Source organism: Microtus ochrogaster, chromosome 7 (genome assembly GCF_000317375.1).
Source record: "Microtus ochrogaster isolate Prairie Vole_2 chromosome 7, MicOch1.0, whole genome shotgun sequence".
Lineage (NCBI taxonomy): Eukaryota > Metazoa > Chordata > Mammalia > Rodentia > Cricetidae > Microtus > Microtus ochrogaster.
This window is the reverse complement of record NC_022014.1, coordinates 1,290,311-1,311,121: the sequence shown is the minus strand read 5'-3', so window position 1 is coordinate 1,311,121 and position 20,811 is coordinate 1,290,311. Positions and strand designations below refer to the sequence as shown.

The 20,811-nt window shown below is 37.8% G+C and overlaps 1 protein-coding gene across 1 annotated transcript in view; it reads right to left on the bottom strand.

Annotated features, from left to right (window-relative positions):
- Positions 1 to 9,465, bottom strand: part of C7H5orf47 (chromosome 7 C5orf47 homolog) — a 12,988-nt gene extending 3,523 nt beyond the window's left edge. Inside the window, exons 1-2 of the mRNA XM_013347021.1 lie at positions 9,345 to 9,465; positions 1,138 to 1,223 (exon numbers count right to left, since the gene is read on the bottom strand). Of these exons, the coding sequence (XP_013202475.1) occupies positions 1,138 to 1,223; positions 9,345 to 9,465 (207 nt within the window). The remainder of the gene's footprint in view (positions 1 to 1,137; positions 1,224 to 9,344) is intronic.
- Positions 9,466 to 20,811: the final 11,346 nt, after the last annotated feature.

Genomic DNA, 20,811 nt, shown 5'->3' with positions numbered 1-20,811 from the left:
GAAAAAAAAACAACCCAAAAAACAATGTCTGCAAAATCTTGCTAAGTGGGTCCAGCACATCCAGTTTTCAAAAGGTACTAAAAAGACTGAATTTCTATTCCTGTTTATGCTTCGTTTATAATGTATTTTATTCTTGGTAAGAATTAACTAGTTCTCCTAGGAGATAGCCAGACAAAGTTACTAGAGATTATGAACATACTACAAATAGAAGAAAAAAAACCCTATAAAATCAAATATCTACATATAGACTTTTTTTTTTTTTTGGCTACTTAGCAGTTTGACATTTGACAAGCATTTAAATGTCATCTAGAAGCATCTTTATGTTCTGAGCAATGGGACGAAGAGTTTGCATGTAAATCCCTGTACCCCAGGGCACAGCACGTGATGTTTAGAGGTAAGCACTGGCTATGTTCCTATCTCCTCACCCAAAGGAAAATGGCTTTTGAAGGAAGCAGGTCTCAGTGCAGGGGAAGACTGCAGCTTACTTCAGATATATCTGGTATAAGTGTTAGTTACCCTGAGTACTGTTTTAGACTGTGCATGGGCTATACACCAAACACGCAGGAATTTATGTGACATGCTCAACTAATAAATTCTTTAAAGTAAAATGGCAAGCATAGATGAGCACAGCACTTCTCTGAAGTATGTTCAAAATGCCCGAGTTACCATGACGTTTGGCAACCAGTGGTGAGAAGGGTTCAGCAATAAAGTTCATCTTTGTCATCTTCCTGCCTAAAAAGTCACATATGTTCTTTGCTTTGGAAAGAGCAATGTGACACCAGTGTAGATATATTCTTTCCTATGAAGCCTGTGATCTTCTTCCTATGCTGCTTTATATATAGCAGTTAGCAATACTCTGTGGAACATAGGTTATGCTTTGAAAGAAATCTCTTGGCAGGTTATCTTTTCATTTAAATGCATTTTATACCTTCAAATATCAGGACTATTTTTCATAGTTAATAAATATTTCCAAGCTCAGTATAATTTTTGGGCAAGTTTCTTCTATTTCCTCATTTCAGAAAATTAAGTTATGAAGGAGATGGACTTTCTTTCACTGTCCTGGAACCTTTGTACACTGTATTCACAGAGGGAGGTCTAAACTTTAAACACTGTTAATTCTCCTTTAGAGCAGCATACCTTTTTCATTTCCTTCATTGTTTCGGAGGACTCATTCAGTGGTATGGGGAAATCAAACTCTTCAGCTGCAGTTTTCTGCTTTAAACCTATTTTTTTTTAAAGAAAAGAAAGATATCAAAATTAATACATATTGTAAAAAGCACTATCCTGAAAACAGAGGTCATAGCAATGTCTCCGAAGCTCTCTGCGGGGTGTTTAGACCTGGTGCTCTATCTCTGTTGATTCTCTGGAGTCCCTTCTATCTGCTGCCTTTGCCTTCAGCACACCTACCTTAACTCTCCCACTTCACTCCTGACAGACCACCCTCTATACCTGGCTTTCCTTTGCACATTCAACAGTTTTCCAGGGAACATTCTTGGATCCTACAAACCATGATGGGTTGTCACAGAACTTCACAGTTTGCTTGAGAAGTGTCTTTTCCTCTGGCAATCCAGTTCTAGTTTGTAGATAGTAGGTAGATAACACATTACATTTGTTGAATGAACAGAAATGTGTTCCCAAATGGCATTTACTAATTTGAGAGGCATATGCCACTGATTCTGGGTGGGACACAGACATGAGATGAAGGATCTTGGTTAAGTCACATTGTGAGAAACTCATTCCCTTGCCAACTCTTCCAATCTTCCAGGAACAGAGGAAGCCTGAGTTTGTCCACGTGTAATTTAGAGATCTCCAAGACTTGATGCTTTTTCTTTATGACTCAGATACCTTCTAGCAGGAAACCTATTTACTACAATTGAACAATATTGTTTTCCCATTATTAGCTTGTAATTATTTTCTCTTCTTAGCAAGCACACACACACACACACACACACACACACACACACACACACACACACAGTGTTCTAATGAAATTTAGATAAGAGGAGAAAATTACCTATTTAAATAAATACGCTAAGTAAACTAGCACACATGCAGATGTGGCATGAACACTCAAGTCTGACAAGTTCTGCACAGATTTATCTTCCCCTTTGAATGCCACAACTTTCAAGCAGAATGTTTTCATCATTTCCACTGTTTCCTACTAATAAGACTCACCTAATCTGTTCCTACACCCCTTAAAGTAAGACAGGGGCCATGAAGTCTATTAAAAGCACAGCGAGAAGTAAAACACATGTGCACAAGAAAAACATGTCTTTCATTTCTTCCTGTGCTGTGACTGGGCACCAGGGTATGCTACACCATGGATTTAATACCAATTTATGCTCCCAATCTTCCTCTGGTTCTTGTTGCCCATGCTCTGACCCTATCAAGCTGTACCTTTAGCTCTTCCCTGGTCACTGGCAATCGTTATCCATCCTCCACACTCTGCTCACACATTTCTCTACCTGTAACTTGTCCATCTCTCAGCATTCTCTGCCATGGTGCTTTCCTTGACTTCGTTATCCTCCAATTATTCACCGTCTCCAAAGTATCCCTTGTACACCTCCACAATAGCACTCCTCATCTTTTTTTATGACGCATGACTATCTCCCAAGCACAGTGACAGGGAACCAGGCTGACCTATTAGTCTTGCCTTAAACGTTAACTTTGCCTGCGGCTTGTCCCTTGGCTTTCAACGCACCAGCACGTTGGAGAATGGCTTACCAGCCTGACTTCATCAGGCACTGTCTCTGGTGACATTATCCTACCATCAATCCCATCTTTAGGGTTATAGACATGAAAATCACTCTACAATTTAATCAAAAACTTGTTTTTCAGTCATTCAGTAAACGTTTAGTACATGTTGTTAGTCATTCTTGTTCCTCCAAGCCATCTGCTCACTGTGCCAACATTTACTGCGAGCTTATTCCATGCCAAACACCACATTAGGTGCACAGCACAAGCTGAGTTATTTAATCTTCACAGCGACCCCTTGAGGATGAAATCATTATCCACACTTGAAAGGTGATAAATTTTTAGAATCAGGGAGGATAACTAAAATGGCAATATTATATTTCCAGTAATTAACAGAGCTATGGTTGTCTTTCTGACTTCAAAGCCAGAGCTCTTGATCATCTCTATTGCCCCACCAGAAATGTCTCCATTTCTCTCCTCTTGATTTCCTGTCTTGTGCCTCTTTCTGTTTCTGAACTTGATCAGGTCTCTTTCTTTCAGCACTCACACCTGCTGACTTAAATACCCATATTCACATGTGAGTCTCTAGAGTACAGAACAGTCACCTGATATTGCCATTAGCATTTGACCGAGATTGTTTACAACATGGTAGATGCCAAATGGATGAATATTCATTTTTAGTTCCCACGGACTTCTAACAAATGTCTATTTAATATGAAATACAACCAAGACTGAGTAAACCTAAGTACTTTATACTCTTTGGCTCAGCCCACGCGCATGTCTCTCTCAAGGCCTCTTTCCCTTGAATACATTCCTGGTTTTACAATCTCAGCAAGGAGGTTATGGAAGTTAATAACTTTGCTCTTCACACAGTGGCCCAGTACAGATATATCAGCCACAGCCTCAACTATTCCCTCTCTCTTCCAATCAGTTATCAGGTCTGTCTATTTACCTCTACAGCTTCAGTCCTGGACTTTCAATTTCTACTGGACTACTATCACTGCCTTGAAGCTGTTTTCCAGCCTCTTATCAGCTGTAAAGCCAAATTAAATTCATCCTGTATCTGAAAATACTAAATAAATAAATAAATAACAAGGCATATCAGAACATGAAGTGCAGAGAAGATATTTAAGTATGTAATCCAAAGGACCAAATCCCACACAGGGTACCATGCAAGCAGTTGAATGGAACAGACTTGGGTGAAAAGGGAAACCGGGATTCTTAAGGAAAATCTTTCTGGCATGGTTTCTGGAAGAGGGGAGAGGGAATGGTCATAAGCTGAGTTACAAAGGAAACACCGCTAACATGTAAGACAGTGGAGATACTAGGAATACCATTATCTGATCACAATGCAATAAAACAGAAGTCACTAACAAAACCAAAGGAATAGGAAGGTCTCAGAATTTCAAACCTTTAAAATATATTAAACTGTATCAGTGTCACATGAATGCGCAGAATGAAAGTAGAGAACATTTTAAAAATCAACAGTGGGATATTACATATTGAGATGTGTGGGTGGTACTAAAAGTGGTTAAAACAAATTCGCCATACTAAATGCTTCCAGATTTTAAAAAGTAAATGAAATGCCTGATTTTCAATCTACATATTCAACACAACCCTGATAAAAATTTCAATGATATTCTTCATAGAAGTAGAAAACAACAATATTAAAACTCATTTGAAAGCACAAAGTATCCAGAAGAGGCAAAGCAATTCTGAATAAGAAAGAATAATGCTGATGCTATCAATGTGCTTAATGTTGAATTACATGACAGTCACAGTAACAAACACCACGGTCCTGAGGACATGTAAAATGATGGAAATGATGGACAGAACAGGGAGTCCAGCTAGAAACCAGCACAACTAGTCACCGAGTTCTGACAAAGACAGACAAAACAGCGTTGAAGAAAAGACAGCCTCACCTACAAATAGTGGAATGGGAAGCTCACATGCAGAAGAAAGAAACTAGTCTCCATTTCTTATCCTATACAACAACAACAACAACAAAAACCACTCTGAATGGGGGAAAGAACCTTAATATAAAATCTGAAACTGGAAAAAGCAGACAACACACTTCAAGACATAGGTAAGGAAAGGACTTTCTGTGTAGGATCCCAGTGGCCAAGGGAATAAGGTCAACAATCAACAAAGGGGATCTCACAAAAAGAAAAATCTGTGTAACAAAGCGAACAGTTGAGGCCACAGACTAGAGAAATATTTGTTGGCTACACATTTGAGAGGATTAGTCAGTGGAATAAACAAAAAGCTAAAAAACTGATCAATAAGAAAGCAACCCCACCCTTCACCCCGCAAATGAAACAATGAAAGGAATAGACGATTTGGAAAGGAGGAAATACAAATCATCAATAAATACATGAAAAACTGCCGAACCTCACTAGTCATTGGAGAAGTTCTAACTAAAATCACATTGATATATATTGCCTTAGTCTGAATGTCAGTCATTAAGGAAGCAACACGGTTGACAAGGTGTGGTTTAGAAGGTAAAAACTCCCTGCCACCAAGCCTGATGAACTTGAGTTTGATCCCTGAAGCCCACATGGCAGGAGAGAACCGACTCCTACAAGTTGTTTCCTAATGCACACACATGATATGCTGATACATGCAATAGGTAGATGGATGGATGGATAATTTTAACAAAAATTTAAGAGGAAAACAACAATAAATTCTGGTATAGATGTGGACAAATTAAACATCTGGGGGGAATGTAAACTAGTCCAAATTCTACAGAAATCATTATGGAGGATTCTCAAAAAAAAAATCTAAAAAATAGATCTATTACATAGCCCAGTTATATCACTCCTGAGTGTTTACCCAAAAGACCCAGGTCAACATATCATGGATATACTTGAAGATCAATATTTACGCAAAAGTATTCATAACAGCTATGTTTTAGAAAAAAACCTTGGAGTCCAGAAACAGATTTTTTATCTGTTATAAAGAAGAATGAAGTTTCATTGTTTTCAGGGAAATGAATTCAACTGTACTAATCATATTAAGCAAATTAGGCTTGTCTCAGAAAGACAAATATTACATGCTTTCATCCATTCCTAGATTTTACATAGTCACATAAAATCATGTGTATATAGATTAAATGAAAATAAGTGAAATTGTCTAAGGGAGTAAATGAAGGGTTGAAAGAAGGGAATTGGGTAAGGGGTTGGGGGTATATTTAATATACAATATATCTATAAGAAGAAACTGAAATGTATTTTGAAATTATTAAAAAATAAATGTCCAATTTTTAGTATAAAAAAGTCTACCAAAAGAAAGCACAGAGAAAAAAATAAGGTTAAGAAGTTGATATTAATGAGGAAGAAACAAGAAAAAAATGCTTAAGCTGGCGGTGGTGGCACATGCCTTTAATCTCAGCACTCAGGAAACAGAGGCAGGCAGATCTCTGTGAGTTCAAGGCCATCCTGGTCTACAGAGTGAGTTCCAGGACTGCCAGGGCTACACAGAGAAACCCTTTCTCGAAAAACAAAACAAAAAATGCTTAAGTAATAAATCAAAATCTTGTTTTGAAAATAAAATGCTAATGTCATTAGTACAAAGGGAGAAAGTACATGTCTACATACATAAAACAGAAACAAATTGTGAAGAAGGAATGACCGTTAAAGCTGGGTAAACTTAGAATTAAGTACATTAGCTGCAGGCCTCAGCAGATACACATGTAGAAACCTGGATGAAGTGTGTAATTGCTTAAGGAAATACATGCTACCAAAAATTAACATCTCAGAGTCAGAAACTGTAAACAGACCAGTTTCCATGGCATAGAGAAAATTAATTATAAAATTATCCCACAAAACATGAGGCCCAGATGGTTTTGCAGAAGAATTTTATCAAGCCTACATGGTTCCACTGTTCCACATACTATTCCAGAACATAGAAAGGGAAGAAAGATTCCCAGTTACTTGTATGAAGTAAGTATAACTCTGATACCAAAATCAAGTAAAGAAATACACAGAAAAAATACAGGTCACTATATCTCATGAACATCATTAGAAAAATTCTAAGCAACTTACTATTAGAGCCTGCCCACTATATGAAAAAATAATCTAACACAGCAAGTGAAATCTTTTTCAACACTGTATAAGGTTGGCTCAGTATTTAAAAACACACACACACACACACACACACACACACACACACACACATATCACTACACATTACTATAAGGAAAATATTATCACCACAAGTTATAGTAAGCCTTTGACAAAATTTAAAGTCTATTCATAATAAATAAAAAATACTGAAGATAATAAAAGTAGATATACCTTTTCATACTCTAAATATACAGTCTTAGTCCTAAAACCAGTACTTTATTTAAATGGAGAAACGCTAGAGGCATTTCTCCTAAAAATAAGAACAAGGTAAGGGGTCGACTACCTCTACAACTATTTACCCTGCACAAGAGGTATTAGCCAGAATAATTAGACAAAGATTATTATAGACATAAAATGAATAAAATAAATTATCTCTATTTACAAATGACACATACTAGCTAGGCATGGTGGTGCACACCTTTAATCTCAGCACTTGGGAGGCAAAGGAAGGCAGATCTCTGTGAGTTCAAGGCCAGCTGGAAATACATAGTGAGACCCTGTCTCTAAAAATGAATTCACAAGTGATATATACCTGGAAAATATATGAGGATCAGTGATGGAACTAACTATAATAATAAAAGTGGTTGGTGAATTAATAGGATCTAAAGTTAACATGCAAAATTGAATAGGCCTAAGGAAGAGAAGTCAGTCACAAAAGCTCACATATAAAGACTCCATTTAGTAAATCTAATGGAGACAATGTAGATTAATACTTGCTTAGGCTAAGATTAGTGGGTAGTGGAGGCAAAGGTGATGGGATATGATGCCTGCTGTGGCTGCAGTTTCTCTGTGACAGAACAAACACGCTAGAATGGGGAGTTATGTCCATAACTCTGAATGTTGTCAGAACCAGTAACTTGTATACTGTAAATTGGTGATTGTATACATTGTTAATGAAATCTCAATAAAGTTGTTTTTAAAAGTGTAGGTGTGCTGGGCATGGTGACACATGCTCTTAATCCCAGAGTTTGGGAGGCAGAGGTAGACAGATCTCTGAGTTAGGAGCCATCCTAGTCAACAGAGTAAGTTCCAGAACAACCAGGGCTGTTACACAGAGAAACCTTGTCTCAAAAAACCAATAATCAAAACAAACAAACAAAAAGCCCCAAAGTCCCAAACAAACTAAAATAATCAAGTATAATTGTAAAGCTGAACCCTCAAAGGAGACGAGCTTTTGGAAATGACTACAGTACCTTGGCTGTGAAGTATGAAATATGTAATTTTGCAAACCTCTTCAAAACACACAAAAACTAATCCTTGCTAAAGATTTAAAATGATAGATTTAAAATTTATAATGCATACATTTCTAATGCATTATGTAGTAAGTAACTCCACTTACAATAGGAAAGATTAAATACCAGGGAATAAATTTACCTAGATTTATGGAAAATCTATAATGAATAATAGATTTTTCATTTTGAGATATGGTTTCTCTGGTGAGCCCTGGCTGTTCTGGAACTCTCTATGTAGACCAGGCTGGCTTCAAACTTAGAAATCCCATCTTAGCCTCTTTAATACTGGGATTAAAAGCATGGGCCACCACGTGAATGCATTTTTATTTGTTATTTATTTAAAACATTCCCGAAGGAATTCAAAAGTAGATTGAACAAACAGAACTACATCTCCTGTGTTTTAAAAGGATTTAACATTTCCCAAGATTTTATATTATATATAAATTATTTAAATATATATTATATAAACATATACTTATATATTTATATATTATATAAATATAATATATATAAATCAAGTAATTAGGCATTTATATTTTTTATTACATGTGAATGGGTGTTTTGTTTATGTACCACTTAGATGCCTGATGCCCAAGGAGACCAGAAGAGGGTGTCAAATTCCCTGGAACTGGAGTTATAAGGTGCCAGATGGGTGCTAGGGACAAAACCTGGGTCACCTGGAAGAGTAGACAGCGCTATTAACTCATTGGGTCATCTCTCCAGCTCATGTAAGTAGCAATTTCAATAAAGTTCAGTGAATAACTAAGCATGCCAAACTCCCACTTCTCTGAGGTATTGAAGTAGCTACATCCAAGAACTTCTCTCAGGTTTCCCGCCCACCCTAAATCTCCCACACCCCCTCTCCAGCCCACCCACTAACTAACTTAGAGAGATTCTCCAAACACATAGCACAAACACAAAATAAAGGCAGAACACAAGCAGCCCAACAACTGGAAAGGATCTAAAAACTCACAGGAAGGCTAACACCAAAAAAAAAACAAGAGAAAAATGAAAGAAAACCCGACAGACGACACAACGGACAGAAGGCCGCAGACACAAGATGACAGCAAAGAACCCCAAAAAAAAACAACCCACAGAAAAGTCACAAAAACCGCGCACGACGCCCACACAACGACAAAGCGAGACCTCGACACGAGCAACCACCACACCCAGAAAGAGGAGGACTCCCGGAAGGACACGACAGCCGACCGAAAAAAGCTAAACAGCACACGGCCAGGGAGCACACACACAACAGTAACTCACTCAACACAAGAACACGTCCCCAACCCCAAACCGTGATGACGCAGAACTAGGGAAAACAGCAACCGAAAAACACCAAAGCGGAACGAGGCGAAGCGGGTCACGCAGATCAGGGGAGGCCCAAAAAGACAATGATGAAAAAAAGACAGAACCATGTCGGACCTCGGACAAGAAACCGACGCAACCCAAATACAAACACGGCAAAACAACGGAAACACTAGGCGGATGTGTACATGTGAAAAGGCACAGAAAGCCACGTCCAGCAGAAAGGAGGGTGGAGACAAGGAGAAGCGAACCAAGCAAAGCAGAAAGACGCACCTCAGACACACAAAACCATGGCGCGCACGAACGCGGAACTAGAAGCAAGACCCCACGAGAAGCCCCCAACAGAGGAAAAGAAGCGGACTCGAAAAAAAAACACCAAAGAAACAAACAACAAAGTAAACAAGGAAATAAACAAAGAAAAGAACGGACACCGCTAAAAAGAAGCAACAAAAGGAGAACCACAATAAACAAAAAAAGCAGGAAAAAAAAAACAAAGAGAAAACGTAAACAAAAAAGCACACAAGAGGAAGAAAAGAAATATAAAGAAACTAAAATAAAAAAGGAAAAAGACAAACAAAAAAAAAAAGCAAAAGATTATTCTTTTTTACATTTTTATTTATTAATTAAATTTTTAAATTTATTTTACATCCTGACCACAGTTTCCCCTCCCTCCTCTTCTCCCATTCCCTCCCCACCACCTCACTTCTACCCACCCCCAATCCACTCTTTCATCTGCATTCAGAAAGGGGCAGGCCTTCCATGGAAATCAACAAAGCATGGCACATCAAGCTGAGCCAATATCAAGCTCATCCTCCTGCATCAAGGCGAGGCAAAGCAACTGAGCATGGAACCAAGCATGGGCAATGGGTCCTCAAAAGCCAGCGCAACCTGCTAGGAGCTCCGCAAACAGATCAAGCAACACAATGTCACACACATGCAAACACCCATGCAGGCTCCCTAGCTGTAGGTCCATACAGTTTGTATGAGCCCAGGTTAGTGTTTTCTGTTGGTTCCCTTGTGATGACCTTGATCCCCTGGTTCATCAAATCCCTCTTGTTCTCTTCAACAGGACTCCTGCTAGGCCTAGTGGTTGGCTGTGGATTTCTGCATCTGCTTCCATCAGTTACTGGATGAAGGCTCTCTGATGACAATTAGGGCAATCACCAATCTGATTAGAGGCTAGTTCAGGCACCCTCTTCACTATTGCTAGGAGTCTTAGCTGGGGTAATCCTTGTGGATTCCTGGGTGTTGCCCTAGTACCAGGTTTCTCTCTAACCCAGAAATGCTCCCCAATCAAGACATCCTTTTCCTTACTCTTCCCTTCTGTCCTGTCACCAACCTGACCAACCCTGATCCCTCATGTTCCCATCCTCCCACGCATGGCCCCAAGTTTACCAAGGAGATCTCTTCTATTTCCCCTTCCCAGGGAAATCCATGCATACCTCTTTGGGTTCTCCTTGCTACCTACCCTTTCTGGGGCCGTGGGAGCAAAAAATTACTTTTAACAGAGAAAAAAGAAACTTTAAAATGGACTATGAGCTGGGTGGTGGTGACACACGCCTTTAATCCCAGCACTCGGGAGGCAGAGGCAGGCAGATCTCTGTGAGTTCGAGGCTAGCTTGGTCTACAAGAGCTAGTTCCAGGACAGGAATCAAAAGCTATGGAGAAACCCTGTCTTGAAAATCCGCCCCCCCAAAAAGGACTATGAACATTCTATATTAAAAGTGGAATATTTTCTAGGAAAAATTATCCAAATGCAGTTCAAAAGGAAATCAAACAATAAACTGAATAGATATCAATTATTTATGCAACAATTGCAAGCAGTTTAACACATATGTAATGGGAATCCCAGAACTCAGAAAAAAGGCAATAATCATAATTACTACTGATGTCTAACAAAAAATAATTGGAGGAAGTAGAAGTGTTTTGAAGTGTATAAGGAGGGAAATCGTCAACGTAGAATCTCACAGTGATAACGTCTTTCAAAGGCAAACAAAAATATTTGCAGAAGAATGAGATAGTCTGTTAGCTGCAGATGTATATGATAAGAAAATTAAAGGCAATTTCTTCAGACCGAAAAGAAATGGCCTGAAATAGAGACACCGCAGAAAGAAGAAGAGGGGCTCTGAAAATGGGGTTGGGGAGGGAATGTGATAAATGTAGAGGAATACTTTTTCCTAATTCCTTTAAGAGAAAAGTGATTGTTGGAAACACAAAGATAATGTTGTAGTTTAGAAAGCATGTAAGAGGAAAGCAGAAGGCAAAATAGTTCAGACTATGAAAGTATACGTGTGGTGAGAATACTGAAATATCTAGTTTAGATGTGAAACAGAATAGGCTGTGATGAGTGCACAACGCCTGCAAGAGACCAAGCTAGCCAAAATCAGCACGGATGGGGAGGGTCTCATGGAATCTCATGCCTGTAAGAGGAACTGTTGGCAGCTGATGTCTACTAGGGAGGGGGAGCCAGCTTTCTTCAGAGATAGGAAACTTAGTAGGCTGCCTATGCTCTGGAGGACGGCCCTACACCTATGCACACACTGGCGGCACTAGATGAATTCAGGAGGTTGAAAAGAAAAAAAGAGTACATGAATTTGGGAGGGGAGAAGTGGGGGGGGGTGTGGGAGAAGGTAGAGGGCAGGGGATGGGTATACCAAATCAAAACACATTGTATAGATATGTGAAATATTCAATCAATCAATCAATCATCAATATAAAAAAGAATACAGTACCCAGAGAAAAATCAATGGAGGAAAAAGGTAGTACAGTTCAAAAGCTAACTGAAAATTAAAAAAAAAAAAGAATACTTAAACAAGCTTACTTCAAAAATAAGGTAGGAAAAAAAATCTCAAAGAAACAAAGAGCAGGTGGAGCAAATAGAAAACAAGTAGCAACTTCGTAGACATAAATTTAACCACATCAATATTTATATTAAATTTATATTAATTATATTAAAAGGTAGAGACAATACAAAATTTATATAAAAACCCAAATAAATAGTGTTTGTAAGAGGTGTTCACAAGTGCAAGGGCATAGACCTGCTGGTGACAGGAGAAGAAAAGACATACTATAGAAAGCTAATCATTAGGAAGTCACTGTGGTTGTTAATAAGTGTAGATATACTTAATGAGAGGCTACCAAAGTATGTGATAGAGAAACTGACCAAACTGAAGAGATAGTTTTAATATATACATGTTTTCAAGTGCATATGAAACATTCACCTAGACATAATTTGGTGCTGAGCTACATAATGTCTCAATAAAAGTCAGAAGGTTAAAATTATATAGAACATTCTAAGATCAAAATAAGATTAGGAATATGATGATTGAGCAGAAACACGCCTTCTTCATCATATTTTAGTATACAGATCTGATGATAAACTTAGGAATGCTGTAATTAGTGTACTCTGTTGTTTTGTGTTTCCCTGTAAGCTGAGCATTGAGGGAATGCAGAATTTTAATTGTAACTTGGCCAGTACTTCTATCTAGAGGCCTGCTGCCATTTTTGCTTCTAGGGATTTTCTGTTGCCAAGGAAGACGAGATTACAACTTTGTCCAACAGATTGAGATGGTCTTGTGTATTCTTGGCTATCAACACACTCATGTAGCATGGGGTTCTTAGTTGGTGAATATTCACAGTGTGGAGAAAGTATGGTACATGCTGTATAATCTCAATTCCTAAATGTATGTACACTTGCAGGATCTAGGACACATCAAGCTGAATTGTTTGTGACTGGGTAACTTTGTTCTTGACTTCTTGTGTTTTAGTAGTGTGCATACAAAAAGTTAAATAAAAACTTCTTTTTAAAGCTTTAAAAAAGAAAACAGTATCCATTCTTTTGTTTCATCCAAGAAACATATCTCTCCATCATGGTAGACATCACCTTACAGAAAATGGATGGGAAAGGGGATATTCCAAATAGATCCAGAAGCAAGAAGGTTTATCTACTGTAATATCACATGAAATAGACTTCAAACCAAAACCAATCAGAAGAGATAGGAAAGGACACTACATACTCATTAAAGGAAAAATCTACCAAGAGGATATTGCAATTCACTTTTATGTGCTAAACACAAGGGCACCCAAAGCAACACAGCTACAGTTAGTCACATATGCACCCTCACTCAGTGACAAGAGGGTGTCTTCAGTGCCCCACTCTCACTAATAGACAGGGCATCCAAGCCAAAAAAAAAAAAACTAAACAGAAAAATGCTGTAGTTCAGTAGTATCATAAATCAAATGGACAAAGCAGATAGATATTTACAGAACATTTCACCCAAACACAAAGGATATGCTTTCTTTTCAGCAGATCATGGGAATGCATACTAGGACACAAAGAAAGTCTCAACAATTAATAGAAAAATTAGTTGGAATAACACCCTGCATCCTATTTGAACACCATGGATTAAAGCTGGATATCAACAACAACAATAATAACAACAAACAGCAGAAAGTATACAAATTCATGGAAACTGAACAATTCATTACAAAATGAAAATGGGTCAAGAAAGAAATCAGGAAGAAAACAAAAAGCCTTTAGGAGTGGGTGAAAATCTAAACACGACAGACCCAGACCTATTGGATACAAGGAAGGCGGTTCTAAGAGGCAAGTTCATAGCATTAAGTACCTACCTAAAAAACTAGAAACATCACATGGTAATATCTTAGCAACACACATGAAAGCTCCCAAGAAGAAGAAATAAAATTCCAAAAGAGTAGATGGCAAGAAATAATCAGACTCAGGGTTAAAATCAATGAAATAAACCAAGAAAACAAGCAAATAATAATATGAAGATCCAGTGAAATGAAGACTTGGTTCTTTGAGAAAATTAACAAAAATGACAAATCCTTAACTAAATTAACTAAAATACACAGACAGAGAACATCTAAAATTAATCAAATTCGAGATGAAAAGGGGGATATTACAACAGGCATTGAGGAGATTCATATAATCAAAAGAACAAATTTTAAAAAAATCTATGCTCTAAAAAAATGGAAAACCTAAGGTAAATGAATAAATTTCTTTCTATATATACAACCTACCAAAGACAAATCAAGATCAAATACAAAATTTAAACAGACCCAGGATCCCTAATAAAACAGAGTTGTAATTAAAAGTCTCCTAAACAAAAATGCTCTGGCCCAGATGAATTCAGTGCAGAATTCTATAAGACCTTCAAAAAAGAATTACTGCCAATGTTCCTTATTTATTCTTCAAAATAGAAACTGAAGAAACATTTTCCATTTTTTTAAAGAGCCATTATTATCCTGATACCGAAACCACACAAATATCCAACAAAAGGGAAAATTATAGACCAATATTCCTTATAAACATAGATGAAAAAATTCTCAATAAAATACTTGTAAACCAAATTTAGGAACATTTTAACAAGTTTATCCACCATGAAGTTGGCTTCATCCCAGATGCCCACAAATTGCTCAATATACATAAATCAGTAAATATAATCCACCACATAAACAGACTGAAAGATAAAAGCAACATGATCATCTCATTAGATGCAGAAAAGGCCTTTGACAAAATCTAATACCCCTTCATGATAGAAGTCCTGGAGAGAGTAGGGATACAAGGGACATTCCTCAACTCACATCAGAAAAGCTTCTTGCAGGAGATGGGAATTAACACAAACAACATGCAGCGTGAGATTCTTTGGAGCGTTTAGGGTTTAGATGGGATATTTTCATCAAACCTCTCCCCTCAAGGCTCAGGGATCTATGGGAAGAAGAGGCAGGAAGATTGCAAGAACTAGAGGTGATGATGGCACCAACGAAACAGTGTCTTCTACACACGACAGGACTGACGCACACACAGAGACTGTGGCAGCACACACCAGTCCTGCACAGGTCCTGGAACAGGGCAGTGAACATGAGATCCCTGCCTGACCGAGAAGCTACATGAAATTGACACCTTCTGGCAAAGGGCAAATCAGTTTCTCCAATGAAGTCTTGTTGGTTATGCCAATCACATTTCAGGGCAGGTCCCATGCTCAGGAGTAGTTGGCCAATAGAAAATGAATTATTTTCTCAATTTACTATGTTCTCAGTTGTATTTTTGGTTCTTTTTTTTTTTTTTTTTTTTTTTTTTTTTAGCAAACAGGTCGATTTAATTTCCTGGTTTTTTTTTTTTTTTTTTTTGCTTTTTATTCCCCCATGGGTTTTCTGCTTCTTTGTTCTTATTTTCCTTTTTGTAGACTTCTTTGTGTTTATTTCTTTTTTCATTGAAATTATAACTTTTTCATATAATAAAAATAATAATAAAAATAAAAACAAGCAAATATGAATAGGACAAAACAAACAAACAGATATTAAAAAGCCAAAGACAAAGTACAAGAAATCCAAAGATACAGAGACACGCACATTCAAATACACAGAAATCCTATAAAGACACAAAATTGGAAATTATAATATATAAGTAAAAGACCTATAGGATAAAAAAAGCAGCCTGGAAAAAGCACTATGAGACAAAAAGTAAAAACAAACAGCTGATGTGGGATTCCCCTCTGCGTGCTGGGAACACCATTGGTTAATAAGGAAACTGTCTTGGGCCTGCACAGGAAATAGAGGTAGGCGGGGAAAACTAAAGTGACATGACTAAAGAGGCTCTCTGCCTTCGGGATTTCATCTGATCTAAGATGGTGTAGTGTATCACATGACCAGAAGTAAACTCCTCATCCCCAGCACTTGAGTCTGCATCCCCAAAGCCGTCCTCACTGCTCTAGGCAGGCTGGCCTTCTAAGCCGTCAACAGCCATGCTCCTCAGGGTGGGGATGTTTACTCTGACCTGACATACTCACCTCACACATCTGCCTGAATTTTAGCCTTTCAGGGCTGACAGAACTTACATATGTTTCTTATTATTCCAGTTACCACCAACTATACAGATTTCCTCTAAATTCTCCTACAGTCCTCACCGTCCCGAGTTGTGTATCATCTGCTATTATTGTTTCTTTTGCCTTATTATACATACTCAATTTTGGAAAATCGAGTTTGAAGAAATATCGTATCCTGAGATATTTAATGTGTTGTTCCTTTAACATGCCAATTAAAACTATTAACAATGTAGGAATCTATAATTCATGGAATTCTTTGGCGGCAAAGGATTTTGTTTTCTGTGCGAAAGGACAGTTGTGTTGTATCAACAGCGCTAGAACATTTCCCGTTTCGTGTAATCCGTGTAGAAACCTGCAGTGGGATGTGTTCCCAGGGTATTAATCAGCTTTGGAACAGGCAGTGCTCATGCCAGATACAGGCTGGCAGGAAGCTGATGAGGCAGCACAATGAATGATCTACCATAAAGGCCATGGGCAAGAGGTGGCCATTAGTCTAGAGCCCAGTAATGCACTCTTCAAGTACATTACTCACCAATCCATCAGGCAACCTGCTACAGGACTGAGAGATCCCAGCACTTTTAAATCTGTAATGCAATGGCTGCCAGCCTGCTCTACATGCCCTAGGTTACAAGGGCACAGTACTGTGGGAGAGAGGCAATCCATTTGGTGTCATAGCCAGTATTTTTTCTATTCTTTCTTCTGTGTGTACTTAAGAAATGGTCTTTCTATTACCCACAGATTAATAGTGGAGAGAAGGCTCTGGTGTCTTTATTAGCATTAACTACTGATAGATATTTCCCTGGTGTCTCATCAGCAGACTTTTCATTAGCTAAAACAAACAAAAATTATGTAGGGAAATACATCGTATTTTTTCTAAACTGTAGATACTTTATTCTGTAAATTCTCTACTAAAGCAGACAATCCAAACAAACTCAACTTGGTAAATAAAAGTCACAGAAACATATGATATGCTAAAATTTAGTTGTAAATCAAGAGTGACATTTTCTTTCCTATTCAGACAGCTTTTTCCATCTTCAAAGATTTTCTATGCATATGCATAATGAGGGTTGCTAGTGAAGGTTCAGGCAAAAAGTGATACTATTAAAAAATTCCTCTATATTTAACTAATAAACATGCAATTAAACAGTCATAAAACACAGAGATTACAGGTCTGCTAAATATTATTAGGTTTATTATTTATCCTGAGACTATATATTTATATTTATGTAATATTACAATGCTTTCAAATAACAATAAACATCATTGTGATTTTTGAATACCATTGTTTGTGATATGGAAGCTTGACAAGTCTGTGCTTACATACCTATGAGTAAGTGAAGGAAAGGCACTGTCTAGGAGAAGTCATGTTCAATGGTCATTTGTGTCATGAAGCCTGTGTGGCTCACAGCGGTGACAAGCAGACAGAGAAGTCTTGCCCAAGAACAGTATGAGGTCATCTGTTTCTGCATTCACTTGACAGAGGTGACTATGCTATGCTGCCCTACCATGTTAACATGGCTTTCTCTGCCAATGAGTTGAGTCAACAGCAGAGATTTAAACACACTCAGATCATAAGAATACATTTACTTAGCATGTACTATTTTAGCTTCTTTATCATATTAATAATCCCATGAATTTATAATAATAATACTACTCCATCAAGGTCATTATTCTTTTTTGTATATGAGAATGGAGGGTTTAGCTAATTTATAAAATTACATGAGTCTGGATTTGAATCCAGGTTGTATGACTCAAGATATTGTCCTTTTGACCATTGGAGATTGCTTCCCAAATTCTTCTCAAAGGTCCCACACTTAAATTGCTATAGTCAATAGGTCTTATGCTGGGTACAATCCTACTGTCTTTCAAAAGCTTGTATGTAGTTTTGATGCACAGCTGTGCTTAAAGATCCACATTTGTAAATTGTCCTGATATCACGGTCCCTAGGCTTTGGCTTATGTTGTTGTTTCAAACTATAGATGTCTTGTATATCATAATGTCATGATCAATATGCTATCAAATGACGAGCTCTATAGAGTTGAAAGATGGGATAGGCCTGTTCTCTGCTCTGGTTCTACAATCCCAGGAATATAGAACTAAGTTCTAAGCATACAAGTAAGCAAAAGTCATAGAATGCTACTGATAGAAATAGATGTAGGCCATGAAAAACAAGGTTATGTCGGATTAAAAAAGTGAGGCTATTTGGTGTTTAGAAGATCAGGTCCTTGGGAGCAGCCATGGCTGCTATAGTCAGTTATCCGAAGAGCTGAGATAGAACTATGGGAAGGCTCTGTGGATAGAAGTTAAAAAAGATGGAGTGTAGTATCTCAGTGGAAGAAATCATGTTTTGAGGTCTACTGTAGTTGGTTTCTTTCCACGTGTTCCCTGGGCATAGGCTGGGCTCATATGCAGCAGACAATATAAGCACGGCTTTAGCTAGGCCTTAATGTAGTGTTGGTTCTGATTGGTTGATGATCATGTGGTGGGTGGCCTCTGGCCTATAAGAATTCACTTGATGTGACAATTGTGTTTTGATCATGTCAAGGCACTAAATTAAAGACACAAAGATAAAGAACACACGATCCCTACTCCTACATCTACTTTAATATACATACACAAAATAAATTGATACTAAAAACAGAAGAAAATGTTGATATTCAAACATTTTATCTATAAAATGATTTAGTATAAATCAACAAAATATGTTGTCTGAATTATAAACTATATACTCTCTATAGATTTAAAAAATGTTATGAGAACAAAATAACAACTCATTCATTCTGTTGGAACAAATCTATGAGGAAGATGGAATTCAGGGGCAGTTTTCAACATTTGAGCTAAGTTAAGAGGTTAAGCAAAAACATTTCAGGTAAACAAATAGATAAAGACCATTCCATGGAATTGGAACAGAATGAGAAAAGAGGTGGAAATTAAATGAGAAGTGTTTATAGGGTCAAAAAACTTTATTTTCTCATAGTGGTAATAGTCTATCAAGAGACTAATATTCTTTTAATTTAAAAATTCTTTCTGTATTTTTTGGATCCTTTACTTTGTGGCCTTTAAGACCCCGAATACTAAGAAAACCATATAAATACCAGCACATTGCTGTTTCCCATGAGGATATGCCTATGTAGATGGGATGCAGGAATGCACATAACTGTGCCAAGGGACATATGAAGTAAGAGTTAAGAACACGAATGTCTGTGATTGCAGACCACAGGCTCAAACATTAGCCCTATGACTTACAAATAACAGGGTACTAGCAAGTTATTGCCTTTCAGCCCCTCAGTTCCTTCACCTACAAGATGTGTGCCATGATACCTCCCATGTTCTGTGCTAGTACCTGTCTACTTCCTTCGATAGAAAAAACTATTATTCTTTATGCGTTCAGTTCCTATAAGGAGAATATAAGCCACTAGAAGATGATTAACTTTTTTCTCCAGTTAAATTGTCTTCCTATTTTCAGCAAAGTGGGAATAAATGAAAACTCTCAAGTAGGAAACCTGTTCTTTTAAGCTCCTGGCTGACGTCAGCATCAGAATACTTGGCTCTTCCAATGCTACATGCAGTTAGCTTCGTACTCATGAGGAGTCTGGGGATTTTGTTCGAAGGGAAAGAATTCCTGCAACCAAACAACTAAATATTCTGGATAAAAGATTTACAACAACCTTTTAAACATATAGCTGAGTTCACAATAAAGTAAAGAAAATCCTTAGAGGCAAAGAACTGAGGAAAAGCATGAACCCAGAGAGGTAAACATGCTACAGCCAGCAGCCGCCCTCAGGGCAACTGCCAATCCCTAGAAACCCAAAGCATCTTATTTAAGAAGTTGGAATTGAAACCCCAACTTAAAAATCAAGATTCTGGAAGAGATATATACCTTTAGTGAAAGAGTGTACTACGGATTCTGCTTTGGTAAAGGAGACATAATTTCTCCTTAGCCCGACCATGGTTAGAACGGACAAAAAGCCTCTATAAATACTGTCAGTAGGGTGATACGTAATTTATAATACAAACCGGGAGTATGGAGAAGGACTTCATTGAGAACCACATCAGAACAAAAGGCTTTAAAACTGTGAATGTCTTAGCAAACAGGATGTGTGAGCACCCTAACTTGTAGCCACAGGTTAGCTAGCACATGGGGATGGAGAATGAAATCACAGTGCCTATAGGGGCTGAAAAGGACCAAGCTGAGAAATGAATCTTTAGTCAACACCCAGAGGAGGAAAATACAAATGGAGTTTTAGGAAAGTGTGTCCTCAGCCATGACCTCATTCGATTTGCTCTTACTTCCCAGGTTACTTATCTCATGACGACAAAAACAAATTTAAGGGCCACAAAATTCACAGGGGAAAAGATACTGTGAGCAGAGACAACAGAACTAACAGGAAAAAAACTGACAAAAACTATGGTATTACAATAGTTGAATCACACATTTTAAAATATAAATAGATAGCTGGGCGGTGGTGGTGCACGCCTTTAATCCCAGTACTCGGGAGGCAGAGACAGGAGGATCTCTGTGGGTTCGAGGCCAGCCTGGTCTACAAGAGCTAGTTCCAGGACAGGAACCAAAAGCTACAGAGAAACCCTGTCTCGAAAATCAAAATA